This window comes from Ursus americanus, chromosome 30 (genome assembly GCF_024610735.1).
Source record: "Ursus americanus isolate L20-20 chromosome 30, mUrsAme1.1.p, whole genome shotgun sequence".
Classification (NCBI taxonomy): Eukaryota; Metazoa; Chordata; class Mammalia; order Carnivora; family Ursidae; genus Ursus; species Ursus americanus.
Window position 1 is genome coordinate 8,965,132 of NC_142156.1, and position 18,594 is coordinate 8,983,725.

Consider the following 18,594-nt stretch of genomic DNA (forward strand, 5'->3'; position numbering starts at 1 on the left):
AAGATCCCACCTTTGTAACTCTTCCTGGGCCCCCCATTCCGTCAGCCTTCGCAAGCCCCCTGTAGTCTAGACAGCACACCCCGCCCAGTACCCATCATGCTTGATGTCTCCATACTCTGGTCTCAACTGCTTTGTAGGGGTCTTGCCGGGGGTAAGGGGTAATATTTGCAAAGTGCTGAGAACAGTGCTTAGCACGTGTGAGCGGCTGCTCTTCTGCCCAAGCCTGTGCCTGCCTCCGTCTTCCCAACTGGCTGGGGAGCCCCCAGAGGGCAGGGCTGCGTCTGGCTCATCGCTGCATCTCCAGCACCCGGACGCACACGTGCGCAGCAATAAATATTTGCTGAACTCAAGCGACTTCATCTCACTCATCCTCCGAAGCTCACCTTCGCTGTCACCTCCTCCGAGTCTTTCCTGCCCCCCCAGATAGGCTGGGGGCCTCTTGTGCATTTCCACGGTCTGCAGTTCATTCCATCTGAACCCTCATCCCGCCACACGGCCCCTTTCCACGTACGTGCCAGTCTCCCCGTCAAGGCTGTGTCTCCACAGGGCCACGAACTCGATGGAATTCACCTTCATCTCCCCGCTGTATCGAACATGAACGAACTGACCATCGTCAAGGGCTCGGAGTCTTTCCCAAGCTGGAGAGGGCCCTGGGCTCAGGGGATGATTATAAAGGGGACAGTGTTTCCCAATCAAGGACAGAGGGAGGAGTCCCTCGGCCACCCACGTGCTCATTTCCATGACAGCCATGCCGCTGAGGTCCTTCAGGATTTGTGACCTCAGAGCCGGGCAGCTAGAGCCTGCAGGTGGGCAAGTTAGCAGCCTCTTCCAATGCCACCCCAGGCCAAGGCCTGGACTGAGGGTCCCGTCCCCACCTGCCAGTCCTATGGGGCCAAATCCGCCCTTGGAAAGTCAGCTCCCTCCCCCAGTGGATGTCCTCCTCAAGAACATCATTTCTTCAACGGGAAGGCACTGTGGGTACAGGTGACTGTTTCTCCCTGCGAGATGGCCCATGGACGTCTTCCAAGCGTCCCGCTCACGGATTCACACCTGCGGGCTTTTCCCACACACGAGCACAAGTTTGGACCCTTGCACACAGATTCACAAAGTCTCCTGCACACACAACCACTATGACTTAAAGATCACGACGCATGTGTGTCGCTTCCCAACATAACCTACTGACCCTGCACACCGTACGTACAAACTCACACCTAGCCACGGGGTCACACGACTACACCAGCACAAGCTCCCACAGACCGATGATCCTGCTCATTTGCATACATGCACACACGCCCACACGCACGCACCCCTGCATCACCCTTTCCCTGTGGCCACGTGCCCATCCTCCACTGCCCCCTTTCCATGGAAAAGGACACGGCTGAAGGAAGGAGTCTGAAAGGCATGGAGCGTGGGACGTCAGGGCCCTACCGTTCGGCACAGTTGTCCTGGCAGCGGAAGATGGTCATCTTTTTGTAGTCGAAAAAGGACACGCCTCGCAGGGCCCGGCTCTGGGTGTCATCCAGGTAGCAGCCGATGTATTTGGCTTTGGGGAGAGGAGAGAAGTCAGATCTGGCTGCAGACAAAGCAGAAAAGGGTTTGCAAACCAGTGGCAACCAGGGTCCCTCGGGCTACGTGGCCTTCTTGACCTTTTGGTACCAGTTCCTCCCTCCGAGCAGAAAAGCAGAAACGAGAGACTGAAAGTCACGTGGGCTGGCAGACCCTGACCCGTAAGGGCAGCGGAAGCCGACAGAGGAGGAAGGGACCCTTCTGCGTCCAGGGTGAAGGCCAAGCCCCTGGGCTTTACTAGTGAGAAAGGAGCACCCAGGGAGCCAAGCCAGGGTCATTCTCCAAGCACCACGCAGACGAGACCCATATGGAGACAGCTCTGAAGAGCGTGACAGAGCTGATAGCATGTTACCATTTCTACAAGCTGCCTTAAGATATTTACTTTTCCTCGGACACGTGGACTTGGATACCTCAGAGGATAGCCTCAAAGGCTTCCCACTCTGGTTACTTCCAGGCACTGGCCTAGTGAGTTTGGGCCAGCGTACCTCTCTAGGGTCTAGTTTCCTTCACTGTGGGGATGAAAATACTAACCCAGTGAGGTCAAATGGAATGATCTGCATAAATGTTTCTACCATAGTGTCTTACGCATAATCGGCACACAGGTAAAACGAGTGCAATACGAATCTGGCCATTCACAGTGCTGTGTAAGTACTTCACAGTTTGCCTACATGTGGGCCAAGGTGAGTGCTTTCATCCAAAGAAAAAAAAATTTTTTTTTAAAGATTTTATTTATTTATTTGACAGATAGAGACAGCCAGCGAGAGAGGGAACACAAGCAGGGGGAGTGGGAGAGGAAGAAGCAGGCTCATAGCGGAGGAGCCTGATGTGGGGCTCGATCCCATAACGCCGGGATCACGCCCTGAGCCGAAGGCAGACGCTTAACCGCTGTGCCACCCAGGCGCCCCCCCAAAGAAAAATTTTAAATGACGTATAAAAACCAACTGTAAACCACACACAAAGTTTTCTTAAAGTAGTAAGTATGTTCCTGTACTTGAAGAGTCATTCCCACACGCTTCAGTTTATAAAACGGTCTTTCCCTGTTTGTTCTTAGAATTGGGACACGCGCTTTGCTAAGTGGTTTACAGACTCTGCCTCACTGAAACCTTGCGAAGATCTTCCAAGTCCTAATGTTCCCACTCTATACAGAAGAGGAAATGCAGGCCCAGAGGGGTGAAGTCACTTGCCCAAGGGAACACAGCTGGTACGTGCGGAGCTGGGGCGCACCCGGGCGATGTGGCCGCAGAGCCCGTGTTCTGAACCCCTGCTTGCTTCTGGAATCCAATGATCCTTGCAAGGACCCAGCTGAAGTGGGAAGCACTGGCAAGTTCACGCTCTCCAATGACTCCACGGAGACCCGGAAAGGTGCAGTGGCTGGCCTAAAGCCTGAGCTCAGTGGTGGCAGAACGAAGTCCAGGCCTAGGGGAGCCCCAAACGAGTGCTCTCTCCACTATTCCCTTTGCAAGTAACTGGAGGATGCCGCCAGCCCTTGCAGAGGATGACCGAGGACAATACGACGTGCCGCCGGGTCACTTTCCCTGGCTGGCCTGCAGTCTATCTCAGCTGTGGGCTGGCGCCCCCCTCGCTTGCGGTGGAGAATGGGCTCGTTCCCGAGCCATCGTGCCCTTCAGTGCCAGCCTGCCAAGTGCAGAACTTGTCAGCCCCGCTGGACACGGGCCTCGTCCTGATCGCTCTGAATTTCTTCTATAAGACAGGTGATGTGGTTGACTGAGAAGAGTTCAGCTCGAAAAGGAAGATCGCTTCCCTGGAGCGGGCACAGCAGACAGGGACAGCTGTGGAGAAGCCCACGTCCTGTCCCCGTGCTTGCTCTATGGTGTGTGGCCTTCCTGTCACGGAGGGAGTCCTGGCCCTGGGACTGGGGCATGGGTGCAGTTCGCACCTGAGCTGGGAGAGCGCCTCTGGCGAGGGCGTCCCACCAACTTCGGCTCGATCGTTCAGTAAAGGACAGAGCGTCCCGGGATGGGTTGGAGAAGAAACAGGGCAGGAGAAAGGGGAGAGAAAGGGGGAGCAGGAGGGGGGAGGGGGGAGGGAGGAAGGGGGAAAGGTGATTTTGGCAGCATGAAGTCTGTTGTCAGATCAGAAGACTGGGTGTGGGGCCGTGTCTTAAGCGCCTACTCTATGTATCTACTACAGGCCATTCCTTTTAATTAAAAAAAAATTTTAAGTTTTGGGGCACCTGGGGTGGCTCCGTCAGTTAAGCATCTGCCTTCACTTGGGCCATGATCCCAGGGTCCTGGGATCGAGCCCCGCATCGTGCTCCCTGCTCAGTGGGGAGTCTGCCTCTCCCTCTGCCTGCTGCTCCCCCTGCTTGTGCTCTCTCTCTGACAAATACATAAAGTCTAAAAAAAAATGTTTAAGATTTTTTAAGTTTTCATCCCAGTACAGTTAACGTACAGTGTTCTGTTAGTCTCAGGCCTGTGTACAATACAGCGATTCAACAATTCTGTACGTTACTCAGGGCTCATCGCGACAAGTGCCCTCCTTCATCCCCATCACCTATTTCCCCCATCCCCCCATCCCCCCGCCCCTCTGGTCAGCATCAATTTGTTCTCTATAGTTAAGAGTTGCGTTTCTTGGTTTGTCTTCCTCTCCATCCCCCCCCCCACCCCCGCTCATCTGTTTTGTTTCTGAAATTCCACACAGGAGTGAAATCTTATGGTATGTCTTTCTCTGACTGGCTCATTTTGCTTAGCATTATTTTTTTACATTCATACCTTCACGTGCTTCTTATTAACCCGTTTTATAGATGAGGACGCCGATCCCGATGGCCGTTACAGCCGCCTGTCTTAGAAGCCAGTCTGAGATTCGGCATACGGCGTAGGCTCTGACCCCTCACCACTCACGTTACTGCTGCTTTTCCTCTTAAGTAGAATGAGAAGCTGTGGCATCTGCCCCAAGTTCCTACGCCCTGTAAGCGTCTCGCTTAACACGTAAACCCAGGTCTGTCCTCCAACCGTTTTACTTGTGGGGGATCCTTTTGGTCCAGGATTACTAAGAACCACATGGAGACCTGATGGGGAGAAATGCTAATGCCCCCTGCTGGGCTTCAGGTGGGATGCGCCATGGCTTCGGGTGGTCTCACCTTAGGGTGACGGTAGGGGCATTTGGCTCTATGTGGGATAGTGGATCGTGCTAGGTGAAATCTTGATCGTCATGGTAACAACAGTAAGAGTATCCATGTGTATAGACATGTGTCCACATTGGAGTGAAGGGGGGACTGTCCTGGTATCGTTTGCATCTTCAAAGCCCCACCTCTTCTATTTTTCTCTTAACAGACCTTACCCGCCCCTGACCTTGGCAGGGCCAATTATATTGCCCCTCCCACCAGCCAGTGACCGCTTGATTGCTCCAGGGAAGGGCACATGGCCCACCTCTTTGGATTCTTGCAGATCAAAGCTAAGAGAACGAAATTGGGTTTCCCTTGGGTTAATGACGCTGGCAAGTCTGTAAGCCCAGAGTGACCAAGAAACACAATCCCTGACACCAAAGTCAGCCTGTTTGGGAGAATGAAGCCAACACAGAGGCAAGCAGAGAGGACAGTCACAGAGAGACAGAGGGCACAGATCACTCCTTTGAAAACTCCAGTCCCTTCCGCAGTTGGGTGACAAGACATAGTGCATTTTCCTCGTTAGCTGAGGCTGGTTCAAGATGGGTTTTTGTCCCCCGCCCCCAGAGTAGCACGGTTTCACACATCAAAACTCAGGGTAAGTTGCCTGAGTCCACCCAGCTCTGAAGGTCTAGACCAAATCCATGCCCAGGCCTGTCTGTCTGTTCCAAAGCTGCCCCTTCCCATGTACCACAGCGAGTCTCGGCTTGGGAGGAGGACATCTCTGTCCCCGCCAAAGAAACCGCCCAGGGGAGGGTGGGGGAGAGAGGGTCCCTTGGAAGAGAGCTGGGATTTGACCTTAGGGTCCCATCTGCCCCAAAGCCTGGGCTTTTAAATGCTCTGCAACCCCCTCTCCGTCCCTCCCAGCAGGCCAGACATCAGGCTGTGAGTTCTCACACAACAGGTGCTCAAAGGAAGAGAGAGAGATACCCGGTCCCTCATGAATACCCTGGAGAAACACGGGCGTGTTACACACTCTGACCTGATGAACGGGCTGAGGTCTGCGGGTCAGGAAACAAACACTGAATCATTTTCCTCCCGGTCCTGGGCGAGCGCTGGTGCGTCCTTCCCCGCGGATCGTTCCAAGCAGGCTGTGGCCAGCACAACCGTCATCCCCGCCTCTGGCGCCTGCCACCTGCTCACCTCATCAGTGTGGCTCCCCCCCAGCCTGCCTCAGCGGCTTCCCCAGCGCCATGCCTTCAAATCCTGCTGCAATAGCACAATGTTTCCAAGACGAGGGGAATGTTTTTAGGTATGGAAAACAGGGACAGAATCACAGGCCACGTGAGGGGGGCTGAATGGCCAAGTTTGCACCGTCTATCAACTCATCTCTGCAGCTATTCGAATATTGCTGAAATGGCAGCGTCGCCCCAGCTGGACTATTTATCTTCAGTGCAGGAAGCAGGGAATGGGGAGCCCGGGAAAGTGCTGGCATCTGGAAAAGAGCCCTTGCAACTGTGGGTTTTTCCCCCCCCCTTTCCTTTCCTTTTTTCCTTTGGCTTCAATTAATCTTCCCTCTCAAGAAATTTTGCTCTCTTCAATAAAGCTAATTTGCTAAAAGGATAACTAAACCTGGACATTCGGATCTGTATTCCTCTTCTTTACTGTCTATGAGTAGATTCAAAAACAGGAGGCATCACCAAGTGCGGGAAGAAAATCAGTTCTGGGGTCAACCAGATCTGGGTTCCAGTCCCAGCTCTTGGAGGTATCCTTCTCCTGCCTGGGAAGTGGAATAAAAAAGAGGGGAGATGGGTTGAATTAGGTCAAAAAAAGACAGGCTGAAGCCTTGAGCTCAGAACTCAAGGATGTTACCTTATTTGAAAACAGGGTCATCGCAGATGTGATTCGTTAAGGTATGGGCGCATATCGGAGGGGGGCAGGGCAATCAATAGGACCAGCATCCTTATAAAAAGATGGCCATCTGAGGATACAGAGCCACAAGGAGGCGGCACGTGAAAAGAGGCAGAAGCTGGAGTTTTGCAGACCCAAGCCAAGGAACGTCAACAGTTGCTGGCAATGCTATAAGCTAGGAGAAAGCCATGAAACACGTACTCCCTTGGGGTCTTTAAGAGTGCACACCCCTGCTGACATCTTTTTTTTTTTTTTTTAAAGATTTTATTTATTTATTTGACACAGAGAGAGAGACAGCCAGCGAGAGAGGGAACACAAGCAGGGGGAGTGGGAGAGGAGGAAGCAGGCTCCCAGTGGAGGAGCCTGATGTGGGGCTCGATCCCAGAACGCCAGGACCACGCCCTGAGCCGAAGGCAGACGCTTAACTGCTGTGCCACCCAGGCGCCCCTGACATCTTGATTTTTGAACTTCTGGCCTCCTGAACTGCACGAGAATACATTTCTGTTGCTTTAAGCCACCTAGTTCTTGCTCCTCTGTCATAGTGACGCTGGACCAGGAATACAGGGGTTTTGTTAAAACGGACCGTAAGTAGGATTCACCTATACGCTGAGCCCTGGCACCAGACTAAGCACAGAGCAGAGACTCAACAGTTATTTTCTCTGCCATCCTGGATTCGCCATCCTTCAAGATGACCACTCCAGCACTGTCTGGATTTCCTAGTGCAGAGAATGAAATTTCCTGCTTGTACCCGGGCTCCGTGGGGGTAGAAGGGATGCTTTCTTTCACTTTGGTCAGAGCCTACAGATCCCACAGACTCAGCTCAACAATTTCTTCCTCCAGGAAGGCAGCCATGATACACCCCCATGGCTGAACGCGATCTCTCCCTTGGGATGCCAAGTCCCCTGGCCCACCCCACCCTAACGGTGTTCTAAACAATTCTCCAGATACTATTACTTTTTCAAATTGGAAATAATTTAGGCTCATCGTGAAAAGGTGCTAGCATTAGGTAGCAATGCTACCTAAATACAATATGTGCCTTGTAAATACGCACAGAAAGGAGAGGAACAGGAAGGCAAGACACCAAGTGTGGACCGTGGCTGCAGGTGGGTAAGGCTCTGGGCCATTTTTATTTTCATCTCCCTTTCTATACATTTTAAGTTTTCTACAATGAGCATGTGTGATTTTGATAATCAGGACCAAGCTATTTTTTGCACGTATAAATTTATCATTTTACTTGCCCGTCTGCCCCCCAGGGGCTGTGAATGTTCCTCAGAGGAGAAAACTGTGCTTGAATCATTCCTGTCTCCCCACCAACTAGCACGGGGCAGGGCACATAGTAGGTGTGTGATAAACATGGGTGATGGATGGATGAAGTTGGGGACTATTCAGCTCAGTGGTTAAGAATAAGAGCTTTAGGGGCGCCTGGGTGGCACAGCGGTTGGGCGTCTGCCTTCGGCTCAGGGCGTGATCCCTGCGTTATGGGATCGAGCCCCACATCAGGCTCCTCTGCTGTGAGCCTGCTTCTTCCTCTCCCATTACCCCTGCTTGTGTTCCCTCTCTCGCTGGCTGTCTCTCTCTCTGTCAAATAAATAAATAAAATCTTAAAAAAAAAAAAAAAAGAATAAGAGCTTTAGACTCAGACTCGGGTTGGAGTCTGCTCTGCCTCTTGGCAGCTGTGTGACATTGAGTAAGTCACTTAACCTCTCTGAGCTTCTGTGGCTTCACCCATGGAAGGGGCTTTGATTGCTGCCTGATGGGAAGCTGAGGGTACAGGCGCACAGTCCCTGACATAGCCCGGACCCTCAACAGCCTGCAAAGATTGTCTCTTCAACTAGAGGAGATGGGGAATGGGTGCCCTGCTGCTCCTTCCAAAAATGCAGACGGATTCCCCACCCCCACTCCACCCAGTCCTTCTTCATGCCCGGGCTTCAAAATCAAATTGGATTTGGCTTCTGCAGGGGCTCTGCGTGTGACTAGCTGTGTCACCTTAGGCAAATCACATCACCTCTCTGCTTCTCTGTTTCCTTCTGCAGGATTAAAGTGCAGATAATAATAGTTGGCATGTCTTAAAAGTGCTTACCGTGTGCCAGCCTCTGTGCTGAGCACTTCCTATATACCGAGAAGTGAGGTGCTATGATGGTTAAGGTTCCCATTGCTAGTTTACTCCCTCCTCCAGCTGGACAACCTTGGGCAAGTGCCTTAACCTCTCTGGGCCTCCGTTCCCTCCCTGTAAGATGGAGTTAACAACAGCGTGCACCTCACTGGGTTGCTATGAAGATTATGGGATGTAATAGGTACAAAGTGCTTGGAGGAGGGCCTGGCACTTAGTACACATCGATTTGTCTTAGTCAGTCATCATGACAGCCGGCCGCTGTTAGGTACTTCTTAGCTGCAAAAGGAAACGGCAGGCTCAGAGAGGGGAAGTGACCTGCCCAAAGCTGCACAGTCAGCAAGCTGCGGAGCTAGAAGGTGGACCCTGATGTGGCGGCTCAAAGCGCAGGCCCTCCCAGGGCTGGGGAGGTAAAGGGCCAGCGAGGCGCGTGGCACACGGAAGGCGCAAGCTCCACCCCGGGGGTCAGACGTCCCACCCAGCGCCAGCCCAGCCTGGGAGAGGCTCCTCCCTCCCCTCCCAGCCCGTGATGGGCTCTGAATCCTTTACAGCTCAAGTCCCGCGTCACTGCGTCAGGCAGAGCCCTTGCCAGCTTCAGAGCAAAACCAAATGTGTTCAGCGTCAGGTCAGAGAAGCGTCTTGTTTTTATTAGCGTTAATCTAATATGTTGTCTTTCCTCGCTGAACTCTGAATAAGTTAATCAAGGACAGGCTGGATTTGTGTTTTCTTAATAACGCGCCGCCTGATTCCGAAGGCTGCCTGCTGTGAGCTCGAGGCTCGGGGCTGCTTTCTTAGTTTCTCTTCCTTCTCCCTTTACATTTTATAAGATACATACGATGTCCAGGGGCAGAGGGGTTAGCGTGGTATAGGAAAAGGCTCGCAAGCTTTGGAATGAAATGGACCTTGTTTCAAATCTTAGTTCCTCACTTCCCCCATGTCACCTGGGTTTCTGAGTTTAAAATTTTCCCCGTTTGTGACACAGAAGAACAGTGGACTCTAACTTTCTGAGTTGTTGTGATCATTAAACAAGACAATGAAGCACTTACAACAAGGTCTAGCCCACGAAGCTCACTCAAAAGATGGAAGCTATTATTACTACTCTGAATAGTAACAACAACAATTAAGTGACCTATTATTATGAACCAGGAGATGTGATAAGCATTTTACAGATATCTTTCCATTCAAATAATATGGGGAAAACAGGGCTCCTGGGTGGCTCAGTTGGTTAAGTGTTTGCCTTCGGATCGGTCTGTGACCTCGGGGTCCTGGGATCGAGCCCTGCGTCGGGCTCCCTGCTCTGCGGGGAGTCTGCTTCTCCCTCTCCCTCTGCCCCTCCCCCCACTCATGCATGCATGCTCTCTCTCAAATAAATGAAATTTTAAAAAATCTTTAATATGTGAAAAACAAGCAGGACAGTTGCTGGCATGACGTAGGTGTTCGAGAAATGATAGTAATTTCTAGTAGTAATGGCAGTGAGAGTTCATTCTCACAACAGCTGGGAGGTGTTGTGAGTGTTGCTTGTATCGACTGCACCACGAGGAATTCATATTCTATCTGGAACCTTGACAAGCATACGTGATTACCATTCACCTAAGGACCCTGACAAGGACCAGAGAGGAAGGAGGAGCATTTGATCAAGCCTGGCAGGGATCAGGGACAATTTCCTGGAGGTGAGTGAAGATGAGAGCTGGAGGCAGAGTGGAGTTGACCCCCCGGAGGCACTCCGGACAGAGGAACGGTCATTCATTCCTGGGTCCATTCAATCTTTCATTCATTCCACAAGTAGGTACGGAGCACCGTGTCTGTGCTGGGTGCTGTCCCAGGTGCTGAACGGACAAGGGTTGGGGAGGAGACACACACACCCACCCACCACCCACCACCATCACCACCACCACCCCCAGGCGGGTCGGTGGGCAGGGCACATAGGCCTGGCACCATCTCTGCCCTTGTGGCGCTGACAGTCTAGCAGAGGGGCAGACTACAAAGGAAGCAAACACATCAAGAGGGTGCTTTTGGATGATGGTAAGTGCTGTCACAAAAATAAAACCAGGGACTATGGCTATGACCAGGTACAAAGTGGGGCTGTTTTACTTAGGAAGGCCTCTATGGGAAGGTGAGGTTTGATCGGGGATGCAAAAGAAGGGAGGAAGGGAGCCATGGAAAGATAGAGAGGAAGAGCATGCCACACAAAAGGAACTGGCCATACAAAGACCCTGCGTTAGGAATGGGCTTGGCGCATTCAGCGAAGGGGAAGGAGGACAGTGGGGCAGGGTGTGGTGGTGAGGGGGACGGGGGGGTGTTACAAGAGGAGATTGGAAAGGTGGCCACAGTAGGAGACTCTGGAATTTATCCTAAGTGGGATAACAGCATATCCTACGGTATGGGCTTGTGACAAACTTTGGGGCTTGCAAACTACCAGAAGGAGCTGGGTGGGAGTGGCTGGGGAGAGATACGGCCAGGTGGGTGGTGGAAGAAAGAGAAGCCTCTTCCCGATTTCTCGGTCAGTGCAGCACCTCACACCTCGCCCATGCCTACAAGATGGGGTCCCTTCCACAGGCAGACCCACGAGAATTTCCTGGTAAGAACCTACTATGTGCCAAGTGCTTTTATAACCACTGACTCAGGGAGCTCTCAGGAAAAGCCCACACAGGAGGGGTCACTGTCCCGACTTTACAAACGACAAAACGGAAGCGTGAGAAGGTATAACCATGTGCCTAGCCGCATGGCTGGCTGGGATGTAACTGGAATACGAATCCAAGTCCGCCAATCTGTTCTGCCACCTCCCACCTTCTCCTTCACCTCCCTATGAACGCTGCATCCTGGAAGAGGCTTCTAGGAAATCCCCGAGGGCGGGAAGGTGGGGTCTCCTGGCTGGCTCCCGAGCCAGGTATGGGATGGGACTGAAGCAGGGGAATGTGCTCCCCTGGGTGAGTCTCCCCCCACTAATCCCGCTTCCATCCGTGGTGAGAGAAGGGGTTTTCTAGGAGCTGAATCACAGCGGAAGTGTGACACGTGGCAGGAAACACCAAGGCTGGAGAGGTTTTCCTTCTGTCCCGATTGGTGGTGGATCTCCCCAAACCATCTGGTGCGGACCCCCAGAACGTGCGTTTGTGTTCATCTCCGGAGCTGCAGGGTTGCGGGCTCCTCCCCCGCACGCTGGGCAGACGCCGGGCAGACATCCACAGACTCTGAGAGACCGTCAGGGGGCCGAGCATTCGGGCCAGATGGGTTTGATTTCAACTCAACCGCTCTACGGCCTCGGGCAAGGGTCCCCCTTCACCAAGCCTCCGTTTCCAGAAGTGTAACCTGGGCGGAGGAGTTACGCTCCTTGCTCAAGTCCGTGGGGCAGAGTGGAAATCAGGTGATGTACTGCACTCACAAAGAGCCCTTTTGGACGGAAAGGCTAAGAAAACGCAAGGAAATATGCCCAGGGCAATGACAAGGGCCATCGCCAAGAAATCCAGCGAGGCGGGCCGGCAGGCCACGTGGTAGAGCAGAAGATCTGCCGCTTACTAGCTCTGCAGCCCTGGGCTCGTGGTGCCTCGGTTTCCTCATCCCTAAAAGGGGAAAGCAACACCATCCACGTGGAATCGTGCTAACAATTCAATACACGTAGAGGGCTTAGGAAAGTACCAGGCACACAGTAAGCGCTTACTAGATGCCGCTTTCCATTTTATGGGTATTTATTTAACAAAGCTGAGAAGGCGGCGAGGAAGTGTCAGGCTTTGAACTCTGACAGATGTAGGGTCCAAACCCATGCTTGACTGTTTACAAGCTGTGTGACCTTGGGCAAGTTACTTAACCTCTCTGAGCTTCCAATGTCTCCTCTGAAACGGGGGTGACAGCGGAGCCCCTGGCATGTCGATAGCAGTAACTGTGTGGCAGGTGGCTCCCGTTAAACGCTGAGACCTGGTGGCTGTTACTATATTCTTCTCAGCCCCTCCCTTCTCTTTGGCCCCCATCCCTGTCCACCCCTCTTACCTCGCTCCTCCTCCTTCTCCCGGACGATCCTCCCCTTGAGGGCTCGGCTCCAGGCTCCACCGTAGTCGCCCAGCTTGGCCCTCTCGCTCCCGTCCTTGCCCTTGAACCAGGGTCCGTACCGGCGGGCGATGCTCGAGGCCTCGCCTGCGTCCCGGAAGCCCCTGCCCAGGTGCAGGTCCCCCAAGAAGGGCAGCTCGGCGCCCTCGGCCGGGACCCCCGCGGCGGGGCTGGCCTGGCTCTGGGAGACGGCGGGCTGGCCCACGAAGCCAGAGTGCAGGAAGACGAGGCTCCCGGCCGTCAGGTAGAGCACCAGGAAGGTAAAGAAACGCACGGGCTTCCTGCGGAAGTACCGCTGGAATTTGAACCAGAGCTTGGCCATAGCAGGATCATTCCGGACTGGCTCGCTGGGGCTTGGCTGGAGGGGGGTTCAGGAAGCGGAGGAAGGGAGCGGCGTTTCCCAAGCTTCCCTTAGGGATGGAACCCCTGGGGGTCTGCAGCCTTCTTCCCCCCGTGAAGGTGATGGCTGAAACCAGAACAGGAGGCCAATTCCGGTACTTGGCTGAGACCAAGAGAATGGGGCCCTCCTGAGGTCAAGGCGAGCTTCTCTGGGCTACAAAAGGGGCCCAACGCCCAGGAGTTGGTCCCATTTTCCTACATCTTGTTCTCTGCGTCAGAAAGTTCCCCAAGAACTTTGACCACAGCAATCGCAGGAGAATTCTGCCGGCTACCAGCACTGCGGCTCAGTTCTCGCCTCTTCTCGGCTCCACGGGCCTGTCAGGGCTGGATGATTTCACTCAGGGTGGTTTTCTGGCCCCTTCCCCAGCTGGCGGCCAAGCTCAGGGTGTCTACCTCATGGAACCAGAAGCTGGCGGGCTTCCATCGGCTCAAGGATTAAGGCTCGGGGCTGCCACCTGGAAAACAGCACAGACACAGATTTAAGAAGCCCCCTCACAAAGGCCAGAGCTCAAAGGGTTCCTGAACCTTCTCAGGGGGGATGCAGAGGACCAGAGAAGGGAGGAACCAATGTCCTGAAGCACCCAGCAGTGCTGGGTCTTCTAGAATCCTTGCCTTTTTCTTTACACCAGACTGGGAATTTGGGGGTTTGACTCCGACAGGGCCCACGTTTTGGGACAAGCTTTATCTTGGACAAGCACAAGTTCTTACGCCCCACATTTCCTATTTTTTTGTCAAATACACTCGGATTCATGAATTAAGTCCAAAAAGTACTTCCTGGGGTCCTTGCTGAACTGCCTCCTGGACCTGGCTGATTCTGAACCAGATCAAATTCATTTTTTTTCCCCAGCAAATACTTAGCGAGCACCTACTATGTGTCAGGTGCTGGCCAAAGTTCTGGAGATAAAGCCATGAACCGGAGACACCAAGCCCCTTCCTTCACAGGGCTCGCATTCTAGACTGGGAGAGATCAAAGCCCAAGCCCTCTCCCCTATCCAAGGAAGTAAAGGAAATCGGGATTATTTAGCCACAGAGTCATTCGCTCTGCATTTATTTAGCATCTACAGTATGCCCAGCATCATGCCAAGCCATATGCGTATTACTCAGTCATTTTTCCCAGTGCTCCTATGGGAGGTAGCAATTTCCCCCACCTTACAGATTAGGAAACTGAGGCCACAGAGCCAATGAGTGGTGGAGTTGGGATTTCAACCCAGGACAGTCCAAATGCAAAACCACAGCTCTTAACCACTGCCTTTGTGACTCGGCTTTTATCCCACGTGGACGGGCTATCAGCTGGGGATTCAGAGAGAAGCCCTGAGGCAGCAGCCCATCTCTACTGCCTCCCAGTGACCAGTGGCTCGCTCTCTGACAGGAGGGCCTCAGAGTGTGGTCCAAGAAGCATCCGATTCATAATCGCCCGAGAGCTTGGTCAAGTATGAAGATCCTGGACACCTCTCCAACCGGAATTTCTGGTAGAAGGGGACACCTACAGGTGTAACCAGGTGCTCTCAGGTAATGGTGATGGGCACAGAGGGCCGAGGGCACTGCTTTTATGAGTAAACATTAAGGATCATTAGCCAGGAGGAAATCAGAATGTAAATTAGGAAACAGAAGACTCCTTCTGGCTGCTGTGATTTCACATTATCACCAGCAGGGGGCCTCGTGACAATCTTGGCCAAAGCACAGGATTAACTGGCGGCCAATGGGGGATCTGAGTGGTAACGGCCCGTCCTAAACCAGAGCAACAATGGGAGTGTAACTGGGGTCCCAGGTAGATTCCATCAGTCCTCCATATGCCATCCTATTCATTCCGGGACGAAGTACTAAGCACTAAGTACTCGGCACCCGTTATTGCTCTGGGTACCTGGAATAGATCAATAAACAAAACAGTCCCAAATCCATGCTTTTGTGGAGTCAAACTACCTGTTCATCCATCGATCCCTCTATCTGTCCTCTCCTCTGTTCCATCCATCAGTCCACCTACTCACCATCCGTCAAGTTATAATCCATCCAGCCATCCATTGCTCATTCCTTAGTCCCCCCATCCACTCACCATTCATCTCCGTCCCCGCATCCAGCCATCTACCTGTTCTTCCATTCGTTCAAAAACGCATGTTGCTTGCCTACTGTGTGCGCTCGGGATGCAGGAATCAATCACGCAGAGTCCCACTTCCAGAGAATTCAGTCTACTGAGGGGGACAGCAACGTAATGAACCACCACGCTAACTCACTCTATTGGACAGTGACAAATCCTGGAGGGGACGTACATAGAAAATGTAGAACAGCAATTAATATTAATAGCTCCTGTTTGCTGGGTGCGTGTCACGTGCCAGACTCTGCTCTGAGCACATACGTACTCTGACCTCATCCTGACACCAATTCTGGGAGGGACATCTGTAGTCATTTTGCGGAGCAGAGAAATGAGGCTCAGAGAGATTAAGTCATCTATCCAGGGTCACACAGCTGCGGCAAGCCTTGAAGGCCAAACTCAGGAGTCCAGATGATGTTCCAGCCGCACGCGTGGGGGAGCCCCTGAAGTTTCACGGTCACACTGACACTTTAGAAAGACCGATTTCTCATCAGCTTGAAAGCGTCCAGGCAGTCGGTGGTGGCCCATGGTATTCCATACAGATCACATATGTGCCAGATGTTTCTGCAGCTGGGCCAGGATGAAGAGAAAATGCCAGCAGCCATCGTGGCGATGGGCAGGGGGACACCAGCCCTTCCAGAAGGAGACAGGCGAGAGCTTGGGCTCTGGAGGTGGACTGACCTGGGTTCGGAACCTGCCTCTCCCACCCACTCGCGTGCTGCGTGACTAGGTCAAGACACCTGTTCTCCCCGACTGAAGGTCCTCGCCTGTAAAGTGGCCGTAAGAATCCCGACCCCTCCCAAAAGATCTCCTGCTGGGAGGACTGCGTTTAAAGGTGTCAGCAGAGTGCCTGGCACACAGTAGGTGCTCTGGGAAAGCACCCCCCCCACCGCCCCACTCCTCTCAAGGGCGCATGTGAGCCGCCTTCAAAGGCATTTGCCTCAGAAGCACATTTGCTGCCGTGGAGACGGCAGAGACGATGGCTGTTGTGTTCCCTGTGGCTTTTTGTCTCTCTGAGGATATTTCTGGGTCTAGTCCTTTTTTGTTGTTCCCTTCTCGTTCTTTTCTATTTCAACACATCTTTTCTCTAAGTGGGTGCCAAATGGGTTTTAAGAGGATAATGAGCTCATTAGAAGCTAGCAAGGAACAGAAAGAGACGGAGGCACTGGTGATGTGGGGAGTGAAGGGGGCCCACCCGGGAAGGGACTGTGAGGGGGGGCTCCTCCCGGGGACCGGGGGCGGCACTGACTTGAGCCACCCACGCACCTGCCAGCGCTGGGAGGGAGGGCACCTGGAGGGAGGGCACCCTGGAAGCTGGGCTCCACGGTGGGGGGGGCATCCTATCTGTTCTCTGAGTGAGCCCCAACATCTGGAGCACAGTAGGTCCCCAAGAGGTGTGGGGCAATGAGTGAGAAGAGTCAGGGGATTCACGTCTCCTGGGAGCTTAAACATAAACCCTGTCACCAGAACACTGGGGACAGCCTCAGAGAACAATGTTCAGGACTCTGTGGAGACAGTATCTTCCATTTATCAGCTCTGGGTGGTCCTGGGGTTCAGGAACCCCCATTGAGCCACAGTCCCACCTCCCCAAGGGAACCCTGAAGACTTCTCTGCCTCTCATGACCCTCTGTCACTCCCCCATCCCCAAGTCACTCTCTGTCTCTTTCCCTCTCTCCCTCTTTCTCGCTCCAGACAGAAATTCTAACCCCAAAGGGAATGGGGAAATGAAGCGAACCGCCATTCGTCGAACACCTGCCACACGCCGGACCCACGTTCAAAGGCTTTGCAAACACATTCTCGCACACTCCTCCCTCTCAGCAACCCATAAGGAAGGCGATGGTCCTCCCCAGCCCACAGACGGCGCATCTACGATCCCGAGCAGGGGGCACGTGTGGGCCTTCACCTCTCTGTCTTCATGTGCCCGTTACGTGTCGGAAACCACAGTCCCGTCAGCATTCTCTCCTGTCGCTTACAGGTGTGAGACGCAGGCAGGTGCCCTTGCCTCTGTGAGCCGCCGTCTTCTGTGAAATGGGTCAACCACAGAGTGGTCTTCTTGGGCTCTTGGGAGGGTCTCACAGGGCTGGAGCTCATGCTCGCTGAGCCCTCAGGCCCCATCCCTCTCCATGCTGCATGGGAACTCTCTGAGCCTCAATTTCCCCATCGACTGAATGGGGCGGATGACCTGATCCCCGCCTTGCCTCCCCTCAGGGCCAGGGTGAGTTTCCGCAAGGGTGAGGGCAAGAGGCCCCCTTTGCAAGAATGGCAGCATTCGGTTACGGCAGCTCGCGTTTCCAGCTAGAGCCTCCGAGCGTCTAAACACGGCCTATTTTTAGCACTGAACGAACCTCGGCTGACGAGATGCCAAGAAAACGACTAGTGGGGCAGAGCTGCCCTGGGGGAGGGAAAATGGGAGGTACAGCTGCCCCTCGGCTCCCTCCCCTGGGTGAGGGGGGGGGGAGCTGCCCTTCCAGATTGCAGGGGCAGGTAGGTCTGGCTGGAAGCCCATGAGCCTGGGCATGCGGCACTCCCTCCCTCCCTCCTTCTCTCTCTCTCTCTCCAGCCCCCTGAACTTGACTTGAGGGCACCAGCCTAGGGACCAGCTGACCTCTCGGACCATCCGAGCTTGGGAGCCAAGAAAGAGCTCCCAGGAAACCAGGTTTGTGAAGTTGTGATTTCTTCACACTCCGGGTAGGAGACGCGGGGGGGTGGGGGTGGGGTCTCCAAGAAACTGAGAGCCCAGACCAGAGATAAAATTTAAGTCTTGGCCTAATGATAACAATATCAGACAGAAATCACCAGTATTCGCTAAGCATTACTTTGTGCCAGGCACTGTGCCTGGAAGGCAACACAGGACCTCTCAACAACGAGGAGACGTGGTTATGATTATACCCATTTTATAGATGGGGAAAGTCAAGGCTCCCAGAGATGAAGTGACGTGCCCAAGCACACAACTTTGCAAGACACGGAGTGTGACTCCAAGGGCACAACTGTCTAAATCTCGATGTTGTGATGACCTGACACCCAGTAGACCACCAACACAGCTAGCTCCCCCCTACCCACTCTCCCCGTCCGCCGAACCCCACCCTCAATGGAAAGATCCTTCCTGAGCTTGGAGACACGGAAAACCACCCCTCAAATGCTTTTTCTCCGGGGAGTCTAATCAAAGTCCTTCCTGCTCATCCTTCTTGCTTCCGGACCAGTCATTTGGCAAGTGAAAGAAGTCACGAAAGAGCCCCCAAAATACCATTATAAATTATATGCCAGTCTCGTGGTTTTTACCCATGGTCTTTAGGAATCTAGAATCTTCTTAACCAAACGAATCCTGGGGAAGACTTCATACCCCTACATGGTCTGTGGACCCCCCTCTGGGACATCTCCTTCCCCTCTTGGGTGTCCACGGGGCAATGATGCCAATGTGTC

The 18,594-nt window shown here is 53.4% G+C and overlaps 1 protein-coding gene across 2 annotated transcripts in view; it reads right to left on the minus strand.

The window, feature by feature from the left end:
• Positions 1-18,594, minus strand: part of WSCD2 (WSC domain sialate O sulfotransferase 2) — a 114,625-nt gene that overhangs the window by 39,648 nt on the left and 56,383 nt on the right. Inside the window, exons 2-3 of one of the 2 annotated variants that reach the window (XM_045791521.2) lie at positions 12,633-13,543; positions 1,429-1,543 (exon numbers count right to left, since the gene is read on the minus strand). In XM_045791521.2, the coding sequence (XP_045647477.2) occupies positions 1,429-1,543; positions 12,633-13,011 (494 nt within the window). In that variant the 5' untranslated portion in view covers positions 13,012-13,543. The remainder of the gene's footprint in view (positions 1-1,428; positions 1,544-12,632; positions 13,544-18,594) is intronic. The other variant, XM_087857270.1, reaches the window with a different exon arrangement.